This window comes from Oryx dammah, unplaced genomic scaffold (assembly GCF_014754425.2).
Source record: "Oryx dammah isolate SB20612 unplaced genomic scaffold, SCBI_Odam_1.1 HiC_scaffold_21, whole genome shotgun sequence".
Classification (NCBI taxonomy): Eukaryota; Metazoa; Chordata; class Mammalia; order Artiodactyla; family Bovidae; genus Oryx; species Oryx dammah.
The window spans coordinates 12,946,170-12,966,959 of record NW_024070205.1 but is presented as its reverse complement, the minus strand read 5'-3'; the positions used below and the strand labels follow the sequence as shown (position 1 = coordinate 12,966,959).

General features: G+C 38.6%; 1 protein-coding gene across 1 annotated transcript in view; it reads left to right on the top strand.

Annotated features, from left to right (window-relative positions):
- PLA2G4A (phospholipase A2 group IVA) overlaps positions 1-20,790 on the top strand; it is a 171,162-nt gene that overhangs the window by 36,668 nt on the left and 113,704 nt on the right. The window contains exon 3 of the mRNA XM_040263791.1: positions 13,015-13,096. Coding sequence (XP_040119725.1) covers positions 13,015-13,096 — 82 coding nt within the window. The remainder of the gene's footprint in view (positions 1-13,014; positions 13,097-20,790) is intronic.

Below are 20,790 nucleotides of genomic sequence, written 5' to 3'. Positions count from 1 at the left end.
CCTACACCTCCTCTATCTCCTACATTGGCAGGCAGATTTTTTACCACCAGCACCACCTGGGAAGCCCAAGATATATTTAAACAAATTCTTTCATGGTTGGGTAATTTTTAGTAAAATGTTGAGTATTTCAGATTTTAGTGTGGAACTTTCCAAATTCCATTAGAAGTGTACTCTCTCTTCTGATCATAGAAGCAGAGGAGAAAAAATTTCTTTGCTAAGTTTAACACTTGAGATCCAGTTAGATTTATATGGAATAGAAATAGTTTTTATGGATATTAAGGAATAATGCAAAGCCTCATTTCTATTTAAACTGAACCATTCTTCTCTTACCCAAAGCCTCACAAGCTGCCATCCTCTCTCTCCTGCTTGGATAGCAAGGATTACTGTGCTGTAACTTTTTGTAGTTCTTTCTTCCATTCACAACTTGAATCATTGAAAACTGTATTCAGCTTTTCTACTTCCCAAAAAGGTCTCATCACCAAGGACCTCTTTGCTGCTGAATTAAATAGACTTTTCAGGTACCCTTCACCCCCATCTCTGCTGGTCATTTTCTCTTCTTAAAACTCCTGAAAAAGTTTTTTTTTTTTTTTTTTTGCAACCTTCTTTTAATGTTTGATTTTTTTTAAAGAACTGAAACATAAGATATATAATGTGAATAAATTTTAATTGTTCAGCTTGATGGATTTTTGCACATGTATTTCACCCATGAAACCATCATCCAGATAAAGGTATGCATTATAAGTACCCTGAAAGAGTTGCTCATGTCCCTTCCAGTCCGTAAGCTCCACAAAACTAACCAGCTATTTGTCTTTTATTACCAAAGATCAGTTTTCCTATTCTTGACCTTCATTAGATGCCTGCATTCCACTCTTTGTCTGTGAGATTCGTTCATGCTGTTGTGAGTAGCAGAATTCCACACTTTTACATTGCCGTGTAGTATCTCATTATTTGAATACTTTGCTCATGCTTGCCAAGTCTATTCATTCATATCTGACTCTTTGCCACCTTGTGAAAGGTAACTCACTAGGCTCATCAGTCCATGGGGATTCTCTAGGCAAGAATACTGGAGTGGGTTGCCATGCCCTCCTCCAGGGGATCTTCCTGACCCAGGGATCGAACTTACGTCTCTTAAGTCTCCTGCGTTGGCAGGTGGGTTCTTTACCACTAGCACCACCTGGGAAGCCCTGAATACAGCAAACTTATCTAGTCCACTGATAACCCTCATGCCCTCACTAAATGGCAATGGTACCTTTGCTAATCAGGCGATGTCTGATTTGGTTTCTTTTCAGTTCTATTGGTCTTTGTTTGCCCCAATACCAATCCACTTTAATGTCTATGGCTTTGAAATAGTAGTGCAAATCCTCCAACTTTTTCTTCTTTGAGATTTCTTGTCTTTTTTTAGGGTTCTGCATTTCCATATAAGTTTTGAAATCACTCTGTCAACTCACACACACACCACACATATGCTGGGATTTTTATTAGAACTGAAATTATTTTGTAGGTCATTTAGGGGAGAGATGACATGATAATAATATTGAATCTTCCAATTCATTTCCAATGCATGAAGCGTTAGTCTCTCAGTCATATCAAACTCTGCGTGACATTATGGACTGTGGCCCACCAGACTCCTCTCTCTGTGGGATTTTCCAGGCAAGAATATTGGAGTGGGTTGCCATTCCCTTTTCTAGGGGGTCTTCCAGATCCAGGGATCGAACCTGGGTCTCCTGCATTGCAGGCAGATTCTTTACCATCTGAGCCACTAGGGGAGCTCTCAATGCATGAAACTAACGTTAAACTAATGTTCAACTAGAAACTAAAATACTAATGTTGCATTTATAGGGAAATAATTTTTGCAGATGCAGTGAACTTACTAAATTTCTTTATTAATTCTAATAGTTTGTAGGTTCTTTTAGATTTTTAACTTGCACATTCCTGCTATTGGTGAATAACTCATTTTATTTCTTCCTTTATAATTTTTAATGTTCATTTATTTTTCCACTTTACTGATTGTAGATCATCTATTTTAGGTATAGCTTACAAGTTTGAAAATATTTTATTTTCATAATTGTTCAATTAAAAGCATATTCTAAATTTTATTATTATTTTTTGACACATAGATTAAACATTTATTTCTTAATTTTCAAACATTTGGTAATATTTTTGTTTCTCTTTGTCATTAATTTCTAATCTCGTTCCTTTCTGTTCAGAGAATGTACTCTATAATTTTTGCTGTTTCAGTTTTTACATGAGACGCCCTCACACATTGTCTATTCTGGTAAAGGTTCCATATACAACAATGTGTTTCAATTCAACTTTTGCTTTATGAATTTTTAAGATATATTATTAATGCATATAAGTTTTGTATTGTATATATCTCTGTTTAATTGATGTTTTATCATTATAATAGGTCTTTTTAATCTCATTATTAGAGACTGAATTTTTACTTTGTCTTTTACTAAAATAATCCCTTTTAATTTCTTTGATAAGTGCATCCTTTCACTTTCAATTTATATTTTCCTTATATTTAATGTGTAGTTCTTGTAAAAAGCATGTAATCAAGGTTTAATTTGAGATAATCTTTGTTTTCTGAAACAATATCCTACATTCCTTCCAGCATTATGGTTTTTTATAGATGAATTAAAACAATGAAGGTAGGTTCTTTTTCACTGGTTTTTCATAATGATGACATTTCTATGTTTTTTGTGGAAATTAGTTTTTTTCCTCACTCTACCATCTCAAGATATATGGATAGTTTCTGTAACTCAGAGAATACAATCAAAGTGTTGACATGAACACTTTGGCACTTGAATCTGAGAAGAAAGATAAGGTTAAAGTGTATAACCCTGAGCTTGAGACGAAGACCAATGATAATTCTAAATCTTAACATTTGGACTTTGAATTCACTCTGACTCCAAATCTATTTTAATATATATTTTTGTCAGAACACTTATCATCATTTATTTTATTTTTTAATTTTTATTTTTTTGGTTGCAGCTTGTAGGATCTTAGTTCCCAGACCAGGAATTGATCCTAGGCCCTTGGGAATGAGAGTGTGGGGTTCTAATCACTGAGCTGCCAGGGAATTTCCTTTATCATAATTTATTGAACGCCCATTGTGTTCTAGTCCCTGTCAGTAGGCACTGGGAATCAAAATAATCCCTGAATTGATCTTATAGTGCTATATTGGTGCTCAGTCACTTAATCGTGTCCAGATTGAGCTTATATCTGGCAGACAAACAATCTATAATAATCGTAACGACTCTGATAGGAGACGATGAAGATTACTCTGGAGATATACAATGTGAATAACTAATAACAGGAATCCTTCTGGAATTCCCTGAGAAAGTGACATGTAAGCACAGATCTGGAGGTTAGGAAAAGAGTGAGAAAATGACTGGATTGGAAAGGGCAATGTGTGACGTAAGTAGTCTGGAGGTAACAAAGTACATGCCATTAGGCAATGAAAGAAGTTAGGTATGGTTGGAGGATAATACGTTTTGAAAAACATTAATACAAATGACTTTCGCTTTTCTACCTCATTTGACCAGGACTTGCTATTAACGCCTGTGCAGACCCACAGGTCTCATGGCAGTTGCCCATATTAACTGGCCATTTAGTTTCTCTCTTTTTTTTTTTTTAACAAGGGATAACATATTTAAAATCAAACTGTATCTGGATAGTTTAAGGCTCATTTCTGTCGTCTTTCCTTGCAGATTTTGTTAACTATAGCCAAATATGTAGGTCATAATAATTCTTTCTCTCTCTCTCACTTAGTCGTGTCTAACTTTGTGACTCTGTGGACTGTAGCCCACCAGGCTCCTCTGTCCATGGAATTCTCCAGGCAAGCATACTGGAGAGGGTTGCCATTCCCTTCTCCAGGGGATCTTCCTGACCTAGGGATCATACCCAGGTCTCCCATATCGCAGGTGTATTTCTTGCTCTTGGAGCCACCAGGGAAGCCCAATAATTACCTATATGGCACCTTAATATGATGAAATGTGCAAAAGCCACATATTTGTATCACATTTTTCTTGACCTTCCCCAGCATCAGAATTGGACGCCCCATCAACATTCCAGTGTATAGCCCTTTTCTTTTTAAAAAACTTTTTATTGTATATTGAAATATAGCCAGTTAACAATATTATGATAGTTTCAGGTGGACAGCAAAGGGACTCAGCCATACATATACATGCATCCATTCTCCCCTCAAACTCCCCTCCCATCCAGGCTGCCACATAACATTGAGCAGAGTTCCCTGTGATTGCATAGCCCTTTCAAAACAGAGGATCCTAAGAGCTTTCTGGTATTATTCATGCTTGTTTTTGTTACGTGTTTTTAAAAAACAAACAACTATGTACGTTTGTGTCTGTATGTAAATTGCTTTTGTGACAAAATTTCCTGCTTTAGTTTTCACAGAAAGATACTTTTCACAATATACAGGTGAGTGCACTCAACACAGAACAATTTTATTAAAAAGGAAAGATGTGGAAAGCCAAGCCAACTTACCTGTAGTGAAGGGTGCCAGATGGGCCAACGCAGTTTCAGCTGCCTCAAGGCAATGAAGATTGGACTCATCTTCACCATACCTGTGATGCAGGGACATGTTGGAGAATCCTGTGGGCTGATGCAGCAAGTTCTCATTTTCAGTGGTGCCAACTTTTAAGAATAGAAGAGAAAGTTGAGTAACACATCTATAACAGAATGCAATGTCACAGGTCTAGAGCTGTTCTGAGGTTCTGTCCAACCTGAAGGGTCTTTATGTCTCCACAGTCTATTGAAGTTGTCCTGGATCAGGAAAATATCAGTGTTACAAAGATAGATCAAGTATAAAATATTTATTAAAAAATTTCTGTCTTTTTACTCTGAAGGGATGAGTCACTTCCCTGGAGTGAAAAAAATCCAGAGCTCTTCCCACCACCTATTAGCAATGGAGGGCCAGGGCCCCATATCCACAGAAAACTGAGGTTGTGTCCACACTGAGGTCAACCACCTGGGTATGCGAGCATGACTGCCTGCTAAAATACAGGGACCTTTGAAAAAGGTCATTGTAGGATGACTGGAAATGTTACCAAAAAAGTACAAAGCTATTATTCTAGATTATTATGGTAACATGGGGGGGTGGGGTGGGGGAAACCACTGAGTAGGTCATCAAAGAACTAGTGTTTTAGAGCCAATTTCAGACTTCGGTTACGTGCTTTTGAGCACTTAAACTTTTAGCTGCTTCACATGTAATATGAATAGTACCTGTATGTCTGTTCCGCAGGGCTTTGTAAATAATAAATTGTTATGTACGTAAGTGTTCTTTAGAAACTTAATGAGGTAAGATATTTCCAGAGAGCAGCAGGAGGTGAGATACTGCTGCTGGGAAATCAGAAATATAAAGGTGACAAAACTATTACAGAAATACAAGTACAGTGCACAGAGGAATAATGAGGCTTATGGCAATAGCATATTTTTAGTGAGCACTAGCCAATTCTAGCAAAGTGAGAAAGAGGACGGTTAATGATAAGCTTCTGCTGTTTTTCTGATACCAGCCGTTCCCTGCCGCAAGCCTTTCATTTGAGGCAAAAGTATGTGCATTTAAAGTAATGTCCCTATTTCTGCTTCTTCACCACAGAGCACAGGCTGGGAATCCCTAGAAAGTCACCAGGCTTACTTCTTGGTTCTTGAATTTTGATTTGGTTCTTTTTCAAAACTTCTGAGACTTTTTAATATATATATATAGTTTAATATAATCATACTGAAGTTTGACTTCAATTTCCTTAAACATGGTCAGTGTAGTTTCACTGTTTCATGGAGAGGACTATTTCTGTGTCTGTTGATTAACTGTGCTGGTTTGTAGTCTTGGTGTGATACCTCCTCGTGTTCCTAATTACCTTTGATTTTGCTGAACATCATTATAATGAAAAATCATCTCTAGAAATAATTCTTCAGAATTTTATCGGTTTTCATCAGGCTCCTCGGGAAACTAGCCGTCTGGGATAAAGGTAATCCCAGTTTCAGGTTACTTGTTCTCTGGGTTTCCCGAAGGACACTAAATCTGGCTGACAGTACGGGGCAGGGGGCGTTGTACAAAGTTATTCTGTGGAGTTTTAGGCTTGAAACAAAGGAGTTGTTTACTAGGTTATTTATCCCTAGATAAAGGGCTTCCCTGGTGGCTCAGATGGTAAAGCGTCTGCCTGCAATGCTGGAGACCCAGGTTCGATTCCTGGGTCAGGAAGATCCTCTGGAGAAGGAAATGGCAACCCACTCTCGTACTCTTGCCTGGAAAATTCCATGGATGGAAGAGCCTAGTGGGCTACAGTCCATGGGGTCGCAAAGTCACACGACTGAGTGACTTCACTTCACTTATCACTTATCCCTAGAAGGCTCCTAATCCCTCAGTTTCTCAGCCCCCTCCTCTTTGGATCAGCAAACGTCCTGTGGTCAAACTGTGCTCATCCCTGTGTTTCTCTGCACTTCTTGATCTCTCTCATGGGAATTAAGGATTCCTATCTTGTTAGTTCTTTGTTACTGTAATAGTCAGGATCTCTGATTAGAAACAAAACCAAAATGAGATAGATAGAATGTCTTAATTTGTTTGGGCTGCTTCCCTGGTGACTCTGATGGTAAAGAATCTTGCCTGCAATGCGGGCGACCTGGGTTCGATCCTAGTATTAAGAAGATCTCTTGGAGAAGGAAATGGCAACCCACTCCAGTATTCCACTTTAGTCTTCCACTCCAACCCACTCTAGTATGCTAATATTCTTACCTGGAGACTCCCCATGGACAGAGAAGCCTGGCAGGCTACAGTCCATGGAATCGCAAAGAGTTGGACACGACTGAGCGACTAATAACAGGCACTGCACAATGCTACAGACTGGTTGGCTTATAAACAATAGAAACTTATTGCTCACATTTATGGAATCTGAGATGTCCAAGACTGAGACATGAGCGTGGTTGTATTTGATGAGGGCCTGGTTTGTAGCTGCAGTGTCCACTTTGTGGACGGGGCAAAGCATCTCTCTCAGTTCTTTCATAAAGGCACTTATCCATTCATGTGTTTTTTTTTTTTTTCCTTCCCAAATGTCCCATCTTCTAATACCACCATCTTTGAGGGTTTAAATGTCAACAGGTATTTTGGGGGGACACAAACATTCAGACTATAACAGATTGATCTAGCCATGGAGATATATTGCGAAGAACTGTCTTATGAGGTTATGGAGACTGAAAAGTTCCATATCTACCATCAGCAAACTGGAGATCCAGGACAGACAGCAGTGTAATTCAGTTCAAGACAGGAGATAAAATGAGATGTCTCAGCTCAAGCAGTGAGATAGGAAAAAAAAAAGGCAAATTCTTCCTTTTATTCTTTGCAGGCTCTCAACAGATTGGATGATGCCAACCCATTGGAGATGGCAATTTCCTTTCCCACCTCCAGTGATTCAAGTACTCATCTTATCCGCAGACACCCTCAGAGACACACACAGAAATGATGTTTAATCTGGGCACTTTGTGGCCAAGTTGACAAATGAAATTAAACATCAGAGTTACTTTTAGGAAAATGCTTACTTACCTTGTAAAACCTCATTCAGTTTTTATTTATTTTCTGTGGGAAGTGGTAACTCAGATTATTTAGTCTCCCACCATCACAAGTGGAATTTAACGTCTTCCTTTTACTCTAAATCCGTGTGCTTCTAGATAATTCCAAGAAGATAATCATCTTGTCTTAAAAGATTTCCACAGATGGTAAAATTATCCCCCAAACTTGACATTCAATATTGCCGTGTGTGAAATTCTAATGTTGGAATCTGGGTTTGTAACAGGGGACCCTTGAGAAATCCCAGGTAGTTGGTAATTTTATAGTTGCCATTTTACAGATGAGGAAACCGAGGCTGCAAGGGGTTCCTGGACCTAGTTCCAAGATGTGTGTGAAGGCTTCTCCACATCAACAAACAATTCTTGGACACTAGCAGAGTGACCAAGAATTCAACTCAATTCTATGATTATAAAATGCATGATTATATAATTATAAAATTGTTATGATGATATATGTATATTTGATTATCTGCATAACCAAATATATATATATTTCTTATAAATCAGCACTGCAGGGGTAGAAAATGAAGATGGAAAGGACAAAACACTATGTTATAAATACCTTTCTGACTTTTGCCTGTGTCTTTTAGATATTAATCACTTTACAATTAATGCTTAAGGGAAAGAACAAGTAAGACAAAGAGGTTTTTAACAAGTCCCTTAAAATAAGGGTATATTATCCAAAATAGTATCTGTAAATATATTCATATTTTCAAGTCTGTTGGGTCTACTAGACTTAAAGTTCACCTCTGAAAATCATCAGTGCAAAGACATCTTAGATTTGAATGGACATGACATATCCCCTAGGTCAATAATTCTAAACCAAATTAGTATCTGACAGCCAAGGACTTTAAGGACTTATGGGGAGAACTTTTCACATGCTGCTTCCTGTGCTCTAGTGAGCCCCTCCAGGAGGGAAAAGGTGTATCTATACTTCACAGGCCTTAGCTTTGCGGTAATTACTCCTAGGAGAGTGTAGATTTTTTTCAGGATTATTGTTACCTGAAAACTGGGTGAATGTTGAACCAAAAGACACAATCAAGCAAAAGATCAAGAAAAGGAAGGATTTACTATTTGCGGCAAGTAAGGAGAATGCCAGTCTTCTTTCCCAAAATAGTGTTTCCCAAACTGCAAAATTGGGGAAGTTTTAAACTAAGGGTACATGCATCTTCATGAAGGGGCTTGAGCCTTTAGTTTGGCATAATTGCAGCAAAGATTGTTGACTTAAGTCACAAAGGCTAGAAACAATGCTGCTGCTTCTGCTGCTAAGTCGCTTCAGTCGTGTCTGACTCTGTGCACAAGTCATATTTCTGATTATAATTTTCCTTAATGATGTCTGCTGAAGTTAAATTTTGTTGCCAAATTTGATGTTTTGGACGTTAGGGTAATTTGTACATACAGCCAATCCATGACTAGTAGTTCTTAAAGCAAGTTTAGATAGAACTGTTGATTTTAAATAAACTGATTGCTCTTTTCTTTAAAAAAATGTAGGAGAATAGTGTACAAGGTCTGTGTCTCTTAAATGTATTAGAATGAAATCACACTAGAATGTGACAATGAAAATAAGTATTTTATCTAAACAAGCATCTTGACTCTTGGATGACATCAATGCAGTGATTCTTTTCAAAATTGCTGAGATCTGTTTGAAGTTGCCTGTGGCTGATTATGGTGATCACAATCTCTGTGTTCAGTATTGAGATTCTGTAGTCCTGATCATCCTAACAGCCTTTAGTTTTAATTTCAGTTAAAATTAGGCAATGGCAGTTGAACAGGAAAAAAAAAAAAAACGTGTGTGTGCAGAATCTACCTTTTCTTCCATCAGATTTCTTTCATGATTGTTCTTTGCTTCTTCTTTGTGACTGTAGAACTTTCAACAGATTAGGATAATCATCAAATTGATTTTGTATAAACTGATTAGTTCTTTTTTCCCAATCATTTTAGTTACAGATGTCAATATAATTCTCCAGGATGAATTTAATGCAGTAGCAGTTTTCATGATGACTTGGGAATTGTAGTTGTGGGGAAAAAAAGGAGGGGGGGGGTCATGATTTTCACTATGAAAAAGATTTTAGATAACAAAAGACACTCAGAGTAAGGTAATCCAAGACCTGAAGGCAAGGCTTAACCTTGGTGACTGAGTCAGGGCATTGAGCTTATATTTGACATCTCACTTGAAATATGGCCTCTCTTTTGTCAACTACCAAGTAGCACAGTGCTGAGTCATTAGGTTCCCCACCGCACAGCAGGGAACACTGGTTTTGTATTCAATAACATTATTTCCTCTGTCATTATTCCTGAGACATAACCAAAAGTCTCTTATCCAAGTTAGAAGCTAGCCTAGTCCATACTAGTTTGAAATTATATGTGATACTGGCCCCAGGAAACATGGCTCTTTACAGCACTTAAAAAGAGCATAATTTTGACACTCTTGTTTTGAAGGTGATTTACTGGTCATTTGAAGATTTGTGATGCCTCCAAAATTAACTTATAAAAACCAAGAAAGTGGTTGCTCCTTATCTTCTGTGAGCAGTGTGTAAGTTCATATATACAAGTTCTGATTGTAGTTAGTAAGATAGAATTGAGGCCAATGGAAATAAAAACAGATTAAAATGGAGAGTTGAATGATAGAGAAAATTACCCAGTTACTAGAGAGACTTTAGATTAACTTCAGATATAATAGACTAGATTGTAACTATCTGTAAAACTTTAATAAATGGAAGTAACCCTTTTTTACTATCAGGAATCAGTGTTGGTATTATTATTCTCTATAAGTAAAGGGATATAGAAAGAATAAAGACACTGGGGACAGGAAGACTGGTTTCTAATTCAATTTTAGCTTTTATTGTCTGTGAGATATGGGAATTACTTAATATCTCAGAATCTCACTTACTCATCTGTAAATATATATAGTAGCATCTATTTTGTAGGATTATTGGGAAACAGAGTTTGCATCTATTAAAATATTTGACATATGGTTCATTCTCAATGAATCCTTATAATAACAATATCATCTCTTTGCACATGTTATTAATAAACATTTGACATGAGTACATATGTAGCAATTTCAAAAATTGTGTTAAATAATAGGTGAGTATTGATAATCATTTTTATCTTACAGGAAAGGTTTTAGACATTTGAAAAATCTTGTAGTATTAAAAGTTCTAGGATATGCAGTCTAAGCACAGAGTCCTAACCCATGGACCACTAGGGATTTCCTTTGATTATCTTTCTCTCTCTCTTTTTTTTTTGGTGGGAGGAGTGTGTGTGATTTTTGGTAGTAGACAATATGCGTATTTTTAGGCATTCATTTTTTAAGTGTGATAATTTCATTTATGTGGAATAACTTTGGCTCTTCAGAGCTCTTCTGAATATGGAAGGTATTTCTCTTTGACAAGAATCTTGAATAAGAATTATCTTGAAAGATTTTATATGCTTCTGTCTTTTTAAACAAGATATGCTTATTCATGACTTCATCTCATCTGCCTCCTTGTTTTTAGACTCACTTCTCAGTATTGTCAGTTTCTTAGCTTCTTTTAATTAGTTATGGACTTTTCAACCAGTTTAGCAAGTCTATTAAAATTATGAAAAGTAGGAGTAACTTGGGTTTCCCAGGTGGGTCAGTGGTAAAGAATCTGCCTGCCAATGCAGGAGACATGGGTTTGATCCCTGGGTCGGGAATAGCAACCCACTCCAGTATTCTTGTCTGGGGAATCCCATGGACAAAGAAGCTTGGTGAGCTACAGTCCATGGGGTCACAAAGAGTTGGCTATGACAGCATGATGCATGCACATGTGTGCATACACACACACACACACACACAGTTCAGTTCAGTTCAGTTCAGTCGCTCAGTCGTGTCCGACTCTTTGCGACCCCATGAATCGCAGCACGCCAGGCCTCCCTGTCCATCACCAACTCCCGGAGTTCACTCAGACTCACGTCCATCGATTCAGTGATGCCATCCAGCCATCTCATCCTCTGTCGTCCCCTTCTCCTCCTGCCCCCAATCCCTCCCAGCATCAGGGTCTTTTCCAATGAGTCAACTCTTTGCATGAGGTGGCCAAAGTACTGGAGTTTCAGCTTTAGCATCATTCCTTCCAAAGAAATCCCAGGGCTGATCTCCTTCAGAATGGATTGGTTGGATCTCCTTGCAGCCCAAGGGACTTTCAAGTCTTCTCCAACACCACAGTTCAAAAGCATCAATTCTTCGGCGCTCAGCCTTCTTCACAGTCCAACTCTCACATCCATACATGACCACAGGAAAAACCATAGCCTTGACTAGACGGACCTTAGTCGGCAAAGTAATGTCTCTGCTTTTGAATATGCTATCTAGGTTGGTCATAACTTTTCTTCCAAGAAGTAAGTGTCTTTTAATTTCATGGCTGCAATCACCATCTGCAGTGATTTTGGAGCCCAAAAAAGTAAGTCTGACACTGTTTCCACTGTTTCCCCATCTATTTCCCATGAAGTGATGGGACCAGATGCCATGATCTTCGTTTTCTGAATGTTGAGCTTTAAGCCAACTTTTTCATTCTCTACTTTCACTTTCATCAAGAGGCTTTTTAGTTCCTCTTAACTTTCTGCCATAAGGGTGGTGTCATCTGCATATCTGAGGTTATTGATATTTCTCCCGGTAGTAACTTATAAATGTGAGTCTCTCCTAAAACAAAAATGATTGAACTTTTAGATAAAGACTGTAATCTTTTCAGTTGCTCAGAGAATTTTGTGAATTCCTGCTTTCCCATTCTGCTTTGGTGAGTAGAGTTATTTGAGAACTAATTTCCAGTTAGGTGTTTAATAAAGTGTTTAATTAAGTCTTCTTCTACTTCTTAATATTTCCTATGTGCATACAAGCTATTAGGCTAATAGAAACTTTGGACTTTGTCATGTATAGTTTTAACAGATATGTTAAAGTTAAGTAGTTTGCTGGTTCTTGTTTTACATCCAAAGAATTCTGAAAACTGCTCTGGAAATGTTATACCAGAAAAAAGAGTTTTATTGAACAGTAACAATAAAAACAAGCAAATTTAGATAATGCAAACATCTTCCTCTGCACTTCACCTTTCTAAGGCAGGTCTTACTTATCACCCAGTACAAAGCCTGATTGTACACCGAGAGAAAGCCTGCAGTCCTTATTTACATTTTTCCTCAGGGCTTGATAAACCCTGTAAAGTAGGGACTGCAAAGCTGTTCTAGCAGTCAAGCTGTAGGGACATTTAAAGCATGATCTAAACATCTCAGTCATCTGTGCTACAGAGAGGAGAGGATCAAAAAAGGAAGAACCTCAAGATCGAAGAATCAAAGAATGTTTCTGGTATGCATGTTACTTCCTTTCAACTGGAATATTTTTGATTTATCTCAAGGAAGCAATGAGAACAATCTGCTTGAATCCTATATTTCAGGCTTGTTTGAAATTCATTATTGTTTATTTTCTTCCAGGTGGAGCACCATTATTCCCACAAGTTCACAGTAGTGGTGCTACGTGCCACAAAAGTGACAAAGGGAACCTTTGGTGACATGCGTAAGTTCTCTTACTTGCTCTTCTGTTGAAAATACATAAATATGATTCACTCTTCAGTGGCTTGAGTTCCTTGACAAGCCAGGGGCTGTCCCTTCTTCAGATGTGATTATCTTTGTCTACAGCTTTGAATGGTAACATTTCGAATGGTTCTCTGATGCTCTTTTATCTGTTGGAATAGTGTTCCATGTTGACGTTACATCAGTTGTGAGTTCAGTTCAGTTCAGTTCAGTCACTCAGTCATGTCCGACTCTTTGCGACCCCATGAACTGCATCACTAATTCCCTGTCCATCACCAACTCCTGGAGTCTACCCAAACCCATGTCCATTGAGTCGGTGATGCCATCCAACCATCTCATCCTCTGTTGTCCCCCTCTCCTCCTGCCCTCAATCTTTCCCAGCATCAGGGTCTTTTCCAATGAGTCAGCTCTTCACATCAGGTGGCCAAAGCTGTGAGTACTTGGAGTCAGATAAAATGACATACAGAGTTTCAGATTTCAAAGACATTTGTATTCTCCTTTGGAAAGAGGACTGAGTCAAGAATTTAAGTTACCTGCATCTGTGAGATATTGTGCCTATAGGATTTTTTTTACAATGCAGTTTATCTAATTCTTACTCCTTTAAGCTGTGTTTTTTATGTGTGAAAATAGCTATAGAAACTGGTGTGGGACAGTTTGAAATGATGTGAACAAAAGTCTGAGGATAATTTTGAATTAACTTGTTGGCAGCATCCTTCTCTATGTTTTAAAATGCAGTTTTCCTGGTTAATCTTACCATTCAAATGACTGGGAGTCATGGATGTGGGAATACAAAGAAAAATGAATAAGTACTGTGATGCTGAATTGGGTAAAGTTAGTTGTAGATTATTGCTAAAATATGGAAATGGCAGTCTACCTCTCAGAACGGGTTCTGAGGAAAGATGGAGATTGCCATTAATCAGTCTGGGAAACAGGGAAGTCTTTCCTGCTGAAATGGCATTTGAACTGGTACTCGAAGGAAGAGGATCTAGTGCGGAGAGCAGGGAGAGTCTCAGGCAGAGAAAATAGCATATTCAAGGGCGAGAGAAGGGCAGAGTACTTGTGAGATGGTGAGCTGCTGGACACACAGCAAAGGTGAAGGTGAATGAGACTAATTCAACAAGACTGCAGTTTTATCAGAAATGCAGCAGGAAGAACTTGATGGCATTTGAGTCACAAGTCACATGATTCGCCCTTTATTTTAAAAAGTATTTGTTCTGCTTATGGTTGCTGGGGGAGGGGGGAAGGATGGCGGGAAACGATAGTTAAGGAATTTGGGAGGGACATGGGCACACTGCTATATTTAAAATGGATAACAAACAAGGTCCTGCTGCATAACACAGGGAACTCTGCTCAATGTTATGTGGCAGCCAGGATGGGAGAGGGGTTTGGGGGAGAATCGATACGTGTATAAGTGTGGCTGAGTCCTTTCGCTGCCCGCCTGAAACTATCACAACACCATTGATAGGCTATACTCCAACATGAAATAAAAAGTTAAAAAAAATGATCTTGCCATAGTATGTTAAATATATTTGAGGTGACTGTAGGATATGCTTTTTATATTTAAAAATAGGAGTGACTTGAGCTTGTTGATCACAATGAAAATGGGCCACGAGAGAGAGAGAGAGAGAGAGAGAGAGAGGTTAAATACTAAGGAATGAAGAATTTGAGCTCAAGCCTCCAGTGATTGAAGAAGAGTGTCCAGGAAGTTAGTAAAAGTTGGAATAAGGGAATGACCAGGAGGTGGATCTGATGAGCAATGCTTCTCAGGAGACATGATGGAACAAGGACAATTTCTTTACATCTAATCTGATCAGAGATTTATTTTCTAAATTTTATCTCATACACTGATACACTTCAATTAATCATGCCTCTGCCAGTGTTTTTATTGTTATTCTTCTTTTGCTTTTTATACTACTTTGAATTTTCATCAATTCAATGAGAGTTCACTAGAAGAAAGGTATCTGTGAAAAAGAAGCCAAATCAGATGCCATATTTAAAATCTGGTAGCCCTGTGACCTTGAGAAAAGCACATGCCTTACAACTCTAGATGTACTGTTAGTTAAAAAAGCCATTTATAATCCGACTAAAGGCTGTGTCAGTGACTCATCAGCCATGCAAGTTACTGACCTAATTTGACTTTAAAAATTTTAGTTATCTCTTATACAAAGTAGTGTGGGCTTCCCAGGTGGCTCAGTGGTAAAGAGTTCACCTGCCGAAGAAGGAGACACAAGAGACGTGGGTTCAGTCCCTGGGTTGTAGTTCCGTAGGAATTACTTACCTTGGAGTAGGAACTGGCAACCCACTCCCATATTCTTGCCTGGAAAATGCCATGGACAGAGGATCCTGGAGGGCTACAGTCCTTGGGTTTGCAAGAGTCAGATGCAACTGAGCACAGACATATAGCGTAGCAGCATCCTTTTCTGTTATATCAGTGCAGAACTCTGTCCTAGAGAGACAAGGATCTTTATTATGCTTGAGGTGAGGTCACCAGCCGTTTAAATTCTACTCTGAATCTCTTCAACTGGTATGGATCTGATTTCTTAGCAGTCAGTACTTTCTCCATAATCCTCAGGCACTTTGGCGGTGCTTATTTATTGTAGTTCTGGAGAAGGAAATGGCAACCCACTCCAGTATTCTTGCCTGGAGAATCCCATTGACAGAGGAACCTGGCAGGCTATGGCCTATGGGGTTGCAAGAGTTGGACACAACAGTAACTAAGCACACACACACACATTTATTGTAGTTAGGACTGGAAAGAGAGTAATGTCACAAATGTCGTTTTAAACCTACTTGAGTTGATATTGCTAACATTGTTCAAAAATAAACATGAGACATTAATTCATCTCACAAACTAGCCAACAGGTATGTTTTGGATCCCCATAGTGTATACAGCACAGGTTGCACTCCTGAATTCCAGAAAGCTTGTTATTTATTTATTTACTTATTTATTTGCTGGCCATGTCAGGTGCCTTGTGGGATCTTAGTTCCCTCACCAGGGGTTGAACCCAGGCCCACAGCAGTGAAAGCATCGAGTTCTAACCTCTGGACCACCAGGGAATTCCCCAAAGCTTCTTTTTTAAAGTGAAGGACCCATGAAAAGAATAGTCACCTGACATTAATCACTACTGGAGAAAGGATTGTGTTGTGAGATTCTCTTAACATTTTTAAACAGCATTTGTCATTTGACTTTATCTTGCTTGAGTTATCATCTTTTTTTGAGGGGGAGGAATTGTTGCCACCCCTTGATGTCACCTTGATGAGTTTACAGAAAGAGAGTCTTAGAGAAATAAATTCAATAATAAGGTTGGTAAGAAAAAGTAGAGGGACAATACACAGTGCCAAACTATTTTCGAGAAATTATAGGTGATTATTGTGAGAAAAGGCATGGGCCAGCCTGAGCTGTCACTTAAGAGTTTTGATGGCGTTGCTTGGTGAGCTTGATCCATACAAATTACCTAGTAAACAGAGTTTGGCATGTTTGTACATAGAAGTTCTTTAAAGATAGCTGAAGATAGAACTATAAAAAATGTCCTAAGATCTGCAAAGGATGACAGGAAACTATGCCCACTTCTGTTGTTGATAGTGTCTACATTTATTTAAAAAGGCAAATTTCCATATAGTTTTGCATGTTGGTAGAGAAGCATGACGGAGAAGGCAATTGCACCCCACTCCAGTACTCTTGCCTGGAAAATCCCATGGACAGAGGAGCCTGGTAGGCTGCAGTCCATGGGGTCGCTGAGAGTTGGACACGATTCAGTGACTTCACTTTCACTTTCATGCATTGGAGAATGAAATGGCAACCCACTCCAGTGTTCTTGCCTAGAGAATCCCAGGGATGGGGGAGCCTGGTGGGCTGCCGTCTATGGGGTCCAGAGTTGAACACAATTGAAGCGGCTTAGCAGCAGAGAAGCGTGGCCGATTGCTATTGGATTTTCCAGTTTTTCCTGTGCATGTGGCAGCTGCACAAATAGCTGACACCTCACAAAATACCCATATCTGACTTTTTAAAAAATCTAATACTAAGATTGTATCTATTTTTTATTTTGTCCCTTGTAAAGCCCTCCTATTCTAACTAGCTTCATTTCAGAATACCATCCCGTGTTGCTAAAACATCATCATACCATCAAGAGCACCCCACAATCTCTCTTGAGGGAGTAAGAGCTGACATTTGAATCATAACATCTCACTCATTTCCTTTAAAAAATTTTTTTTAACCTCAGAGCACTGGGCCAGCCCCTTCCCAGACATCACTGTTAATCTCGGTTTGTTCAAATGTATCATTAATACCCAGGGCTTCAGGGCCAGCCTTTCCCGGCCTTCTTATGCTCATGCCATATGAAGAAGTAGTTTGAAGTTCAGATACGCACCTGACTCACCATCTGTTGCTCAGTTGCTAAGTCGTGTCCGATTCTTTGTGACCATATGGACTGCCGCACGCCAGACTCCTCCGTGCTCCACTCTCTCCTGGAATTTGCTCAAATCCATGTCCACTGAGTCAGTGACTCACCATAGACTTATTTTTTAAAGAGTAGTTTGCATTAATTTGACCTGACCAGGAGCCAGTTGTGCCAGTGCAAGCGTTGATTGGATTAGTTAACATTGTATTAAATATGATATTAAACTCTGTATTTTGCATTGCTCCTTTCCTCTTCTAACAGAAGGTATGTATTTGTAGAATGAGCACAGCAACAGTACAATTTCAGTTGGTTATTTAGTTTCCTTTGTGCATATATGAAACAAAGCACACAGCCCTGGCCACAAATCTCATTTTATAACCAAATAAGACAGCTGGCACAAAGGCTGTAGCTCCTTCCGTGAATTTCTGTTCCTTTAAAGAAGTTGGGGAAAACAGATCATGTATGATAACAGGTGATAATGGAGGCTTGTCTCAGAATTCAGAACTAGGTCGATGAAATCATTGACTAAGATGAAATCCCTAAGGATGATATCAGATAATAAATATCATAGTGTTCTTGAAACAATAAAATGCCTTATCAATGCTCAGTGTTTTTAATATCCTAATTATGCACATGTACTGAGAATTCTTGTCTCCTTGGATGCTGAACTCTTTACAAAATTAGCACCGTAAACACTAGGGCTTCTAAGGACAGTTATAGAAATGCAGATAGATCTTCTTTCAGCATTCAGGAGACAACAAAGCTTGATGCCAACATTTAAACTCTATGAAGAAAATAAAAATATTTGGGTGAATTGTGAACTCATTGTATTTAAACCAATTTTTACAAATTCTTCCTGGTTAATATTTTAAGGAAACTTTTCAAGGTTCTTTTTTTTTTTTGTTTTAAGTATCCCACACTTTAATTTTTCATAATGTCTTTGTCTATGGGTAAAGTGTATTTTATTTCAGAGAAACTCAACAAGATCTGCATAAAATTCTTCATTTTTAAATAGCAGATCTGAGGCTGACCTAATCTCTCCAGATAGTGCTTCTCAAACTTTAATGTGGCTATGAATCAGCACAGGATATTGTCCAAAATGCAGATTCTGATTCAGAAGGTCTAGGGAGTAGATTCTAGCACACAAATGATGCAGACATTGCCCATCTATAGACTGCATTTGGGGAGGCAAGGTCTAGGCAGTTTCTTTTATGTTTGCTGATTCTGAGTCTGGGGCTTCTCAGGTGGTTCAGTGGGTAAAGAATACACTTGCAGCGCAGGGGGTGTAAGAGACGGGGATTTGATCCCTGGATCAAGAAGATCCCCTGAAGAGGGGTGTGGCAAGCCATTCCAGTATTCTTGCCTGGAGAATCCCCACAGTCCATGGGGTTGCAAAGAATCAAACACAACTGAGTGACTAACACACACACATCCCGAGTCCACAGTGCTTAAAAGCTCAGAGAAAAGAAAAAAAGATCGAAACTTTAAGTATTCCAAAATGGGCAAAGAGTCTGATGTTTTGGGGTTTCTGCTGATTTGCCTTTTCTTAAACGAAATAACCATGAACACTTTAATACAGTTTATTTTTAAAATTCCTATAAAGGATTAATTACATGGCTCAATATATTATCCTTGAGAAAAATGATAGAAATAAACACAAACATCTTAAACGTCCACCACAATTATATTATGAAATTCTGAAATTTACAATATAATTGCATGATCATTCTAGATGAAAGCAATGAAGAGAGTAAGGCATCTATTTTTTCCATTTCAAAAGGTCAGGTCAGTTCAGTTCAGTCACTCAGTCATGTCCGACTCTTTGCAACCCCATGAACTGCAGTATGCCAGGCCTCCCTGTCTATCACCAACTCCCGGAGTCCACCCAAACCCGTGTCCATTGTGTCAGGGATGCCATCCAACCATCTCATCCTGTCATCCCCTTCTCCTCCTGCCCTCAATCTTTCCAAGCATCAGGGTCTTTTCAAATGAGTCAGCTCTCTGCATTAGGTGGCCAAAGTATTGGAGTTTCAGCTTCAGCATTAGTCCTTCCAATGAACACCCAGGACTGATCTCCTTTAGAATGGACTGGTTGGATCTCCTTGCAGTCCAAAGGACTCTTAAGAGTCTTCTCCAACACCACAGTTCAAAAGCATCAATTCTTTGGTGCTCAGCTTTCTTCACAGTCCAACTCTCACATCCATACATGACTACTGGGAAAACCATAGCCTTGACTAGACAGACTTTTGTTGGCAAAGTAATATCTCTGCTTTTTAATATGCTGTCTAGGCTGGTCATAACTTTCCTTCCAAGGAGCAGGCGTCTTTTAATTTCATGACTGCAATCATCATCTGCAGTGATTTTGGAGCCCAGAAAAATAAAGTCAGGCACTGTTTCCACTGTTTCCCCATCTATTTGCCAAGAAGTGATGGGACCAGATGCCATGATCTTCGTTTTCTGAATGTTGAGCTTTAAGCCAACTTTTTCACTCTCTTCTTTCACTTTCATCAAGAGGCTCTTTAGTTCTTCTTCACTTTCTGCCATAAGGGTGGTGTCATCTGCATATCTGAGGTTATTGATATTTCTCCTGGCAATCTTGAGTCCAGCTTGTGCTTCCACCAGCCCAGCGTTTCTCATGATGTACTCTGCATAGAAGTTAAATATGCAGGGTGACAATATACAGCCTTGACATACTCCTTTTCCTATTTGAAACCAGTCTATTGTTCCATGTCCAGTTCTAACTGTTGCTTCCTGACCTGCATACAGGTTTCTCAAGAGGCAGGTCAGGTGGTCTGGTATTCCCATCTCAGAATTTTCCACAGTTTATTGTGATCCACACAGTCAAAGGCTTTGGCATAGTCAATAAAGCAGAAATAAAGGTCAGAGTACACACTTTAAGTGAAATGACCAAACGTATGGAAGGTACTGTATACCTGTACAAATATAGTGCACTCTTTCTCTCATGTACATCAATATAGTCTCCCTGTCATATACACAAATATATTCTCTATAAATATTTTAATATGTTTTAATGCTCAACTTAGTAATCTGTGATTTTATTTAGGACATTTCTAAGAACCCAGGCAGAGTAAATTTAGGTACTCTGCTTTTCATTGCTATAACATTGTGAAATACTATTTCTCTCTCTGCAAAGAACTTTGATTGAGATGTGTACTCAAAGTGTGTTGACTGCAAGAAGTTTGGATAAAAGCTTATCATTACTGAGAACTTGGCTGTTCTTCACAAAAGAAGTTTCAATTGTCATCTTTCACTTATTGTC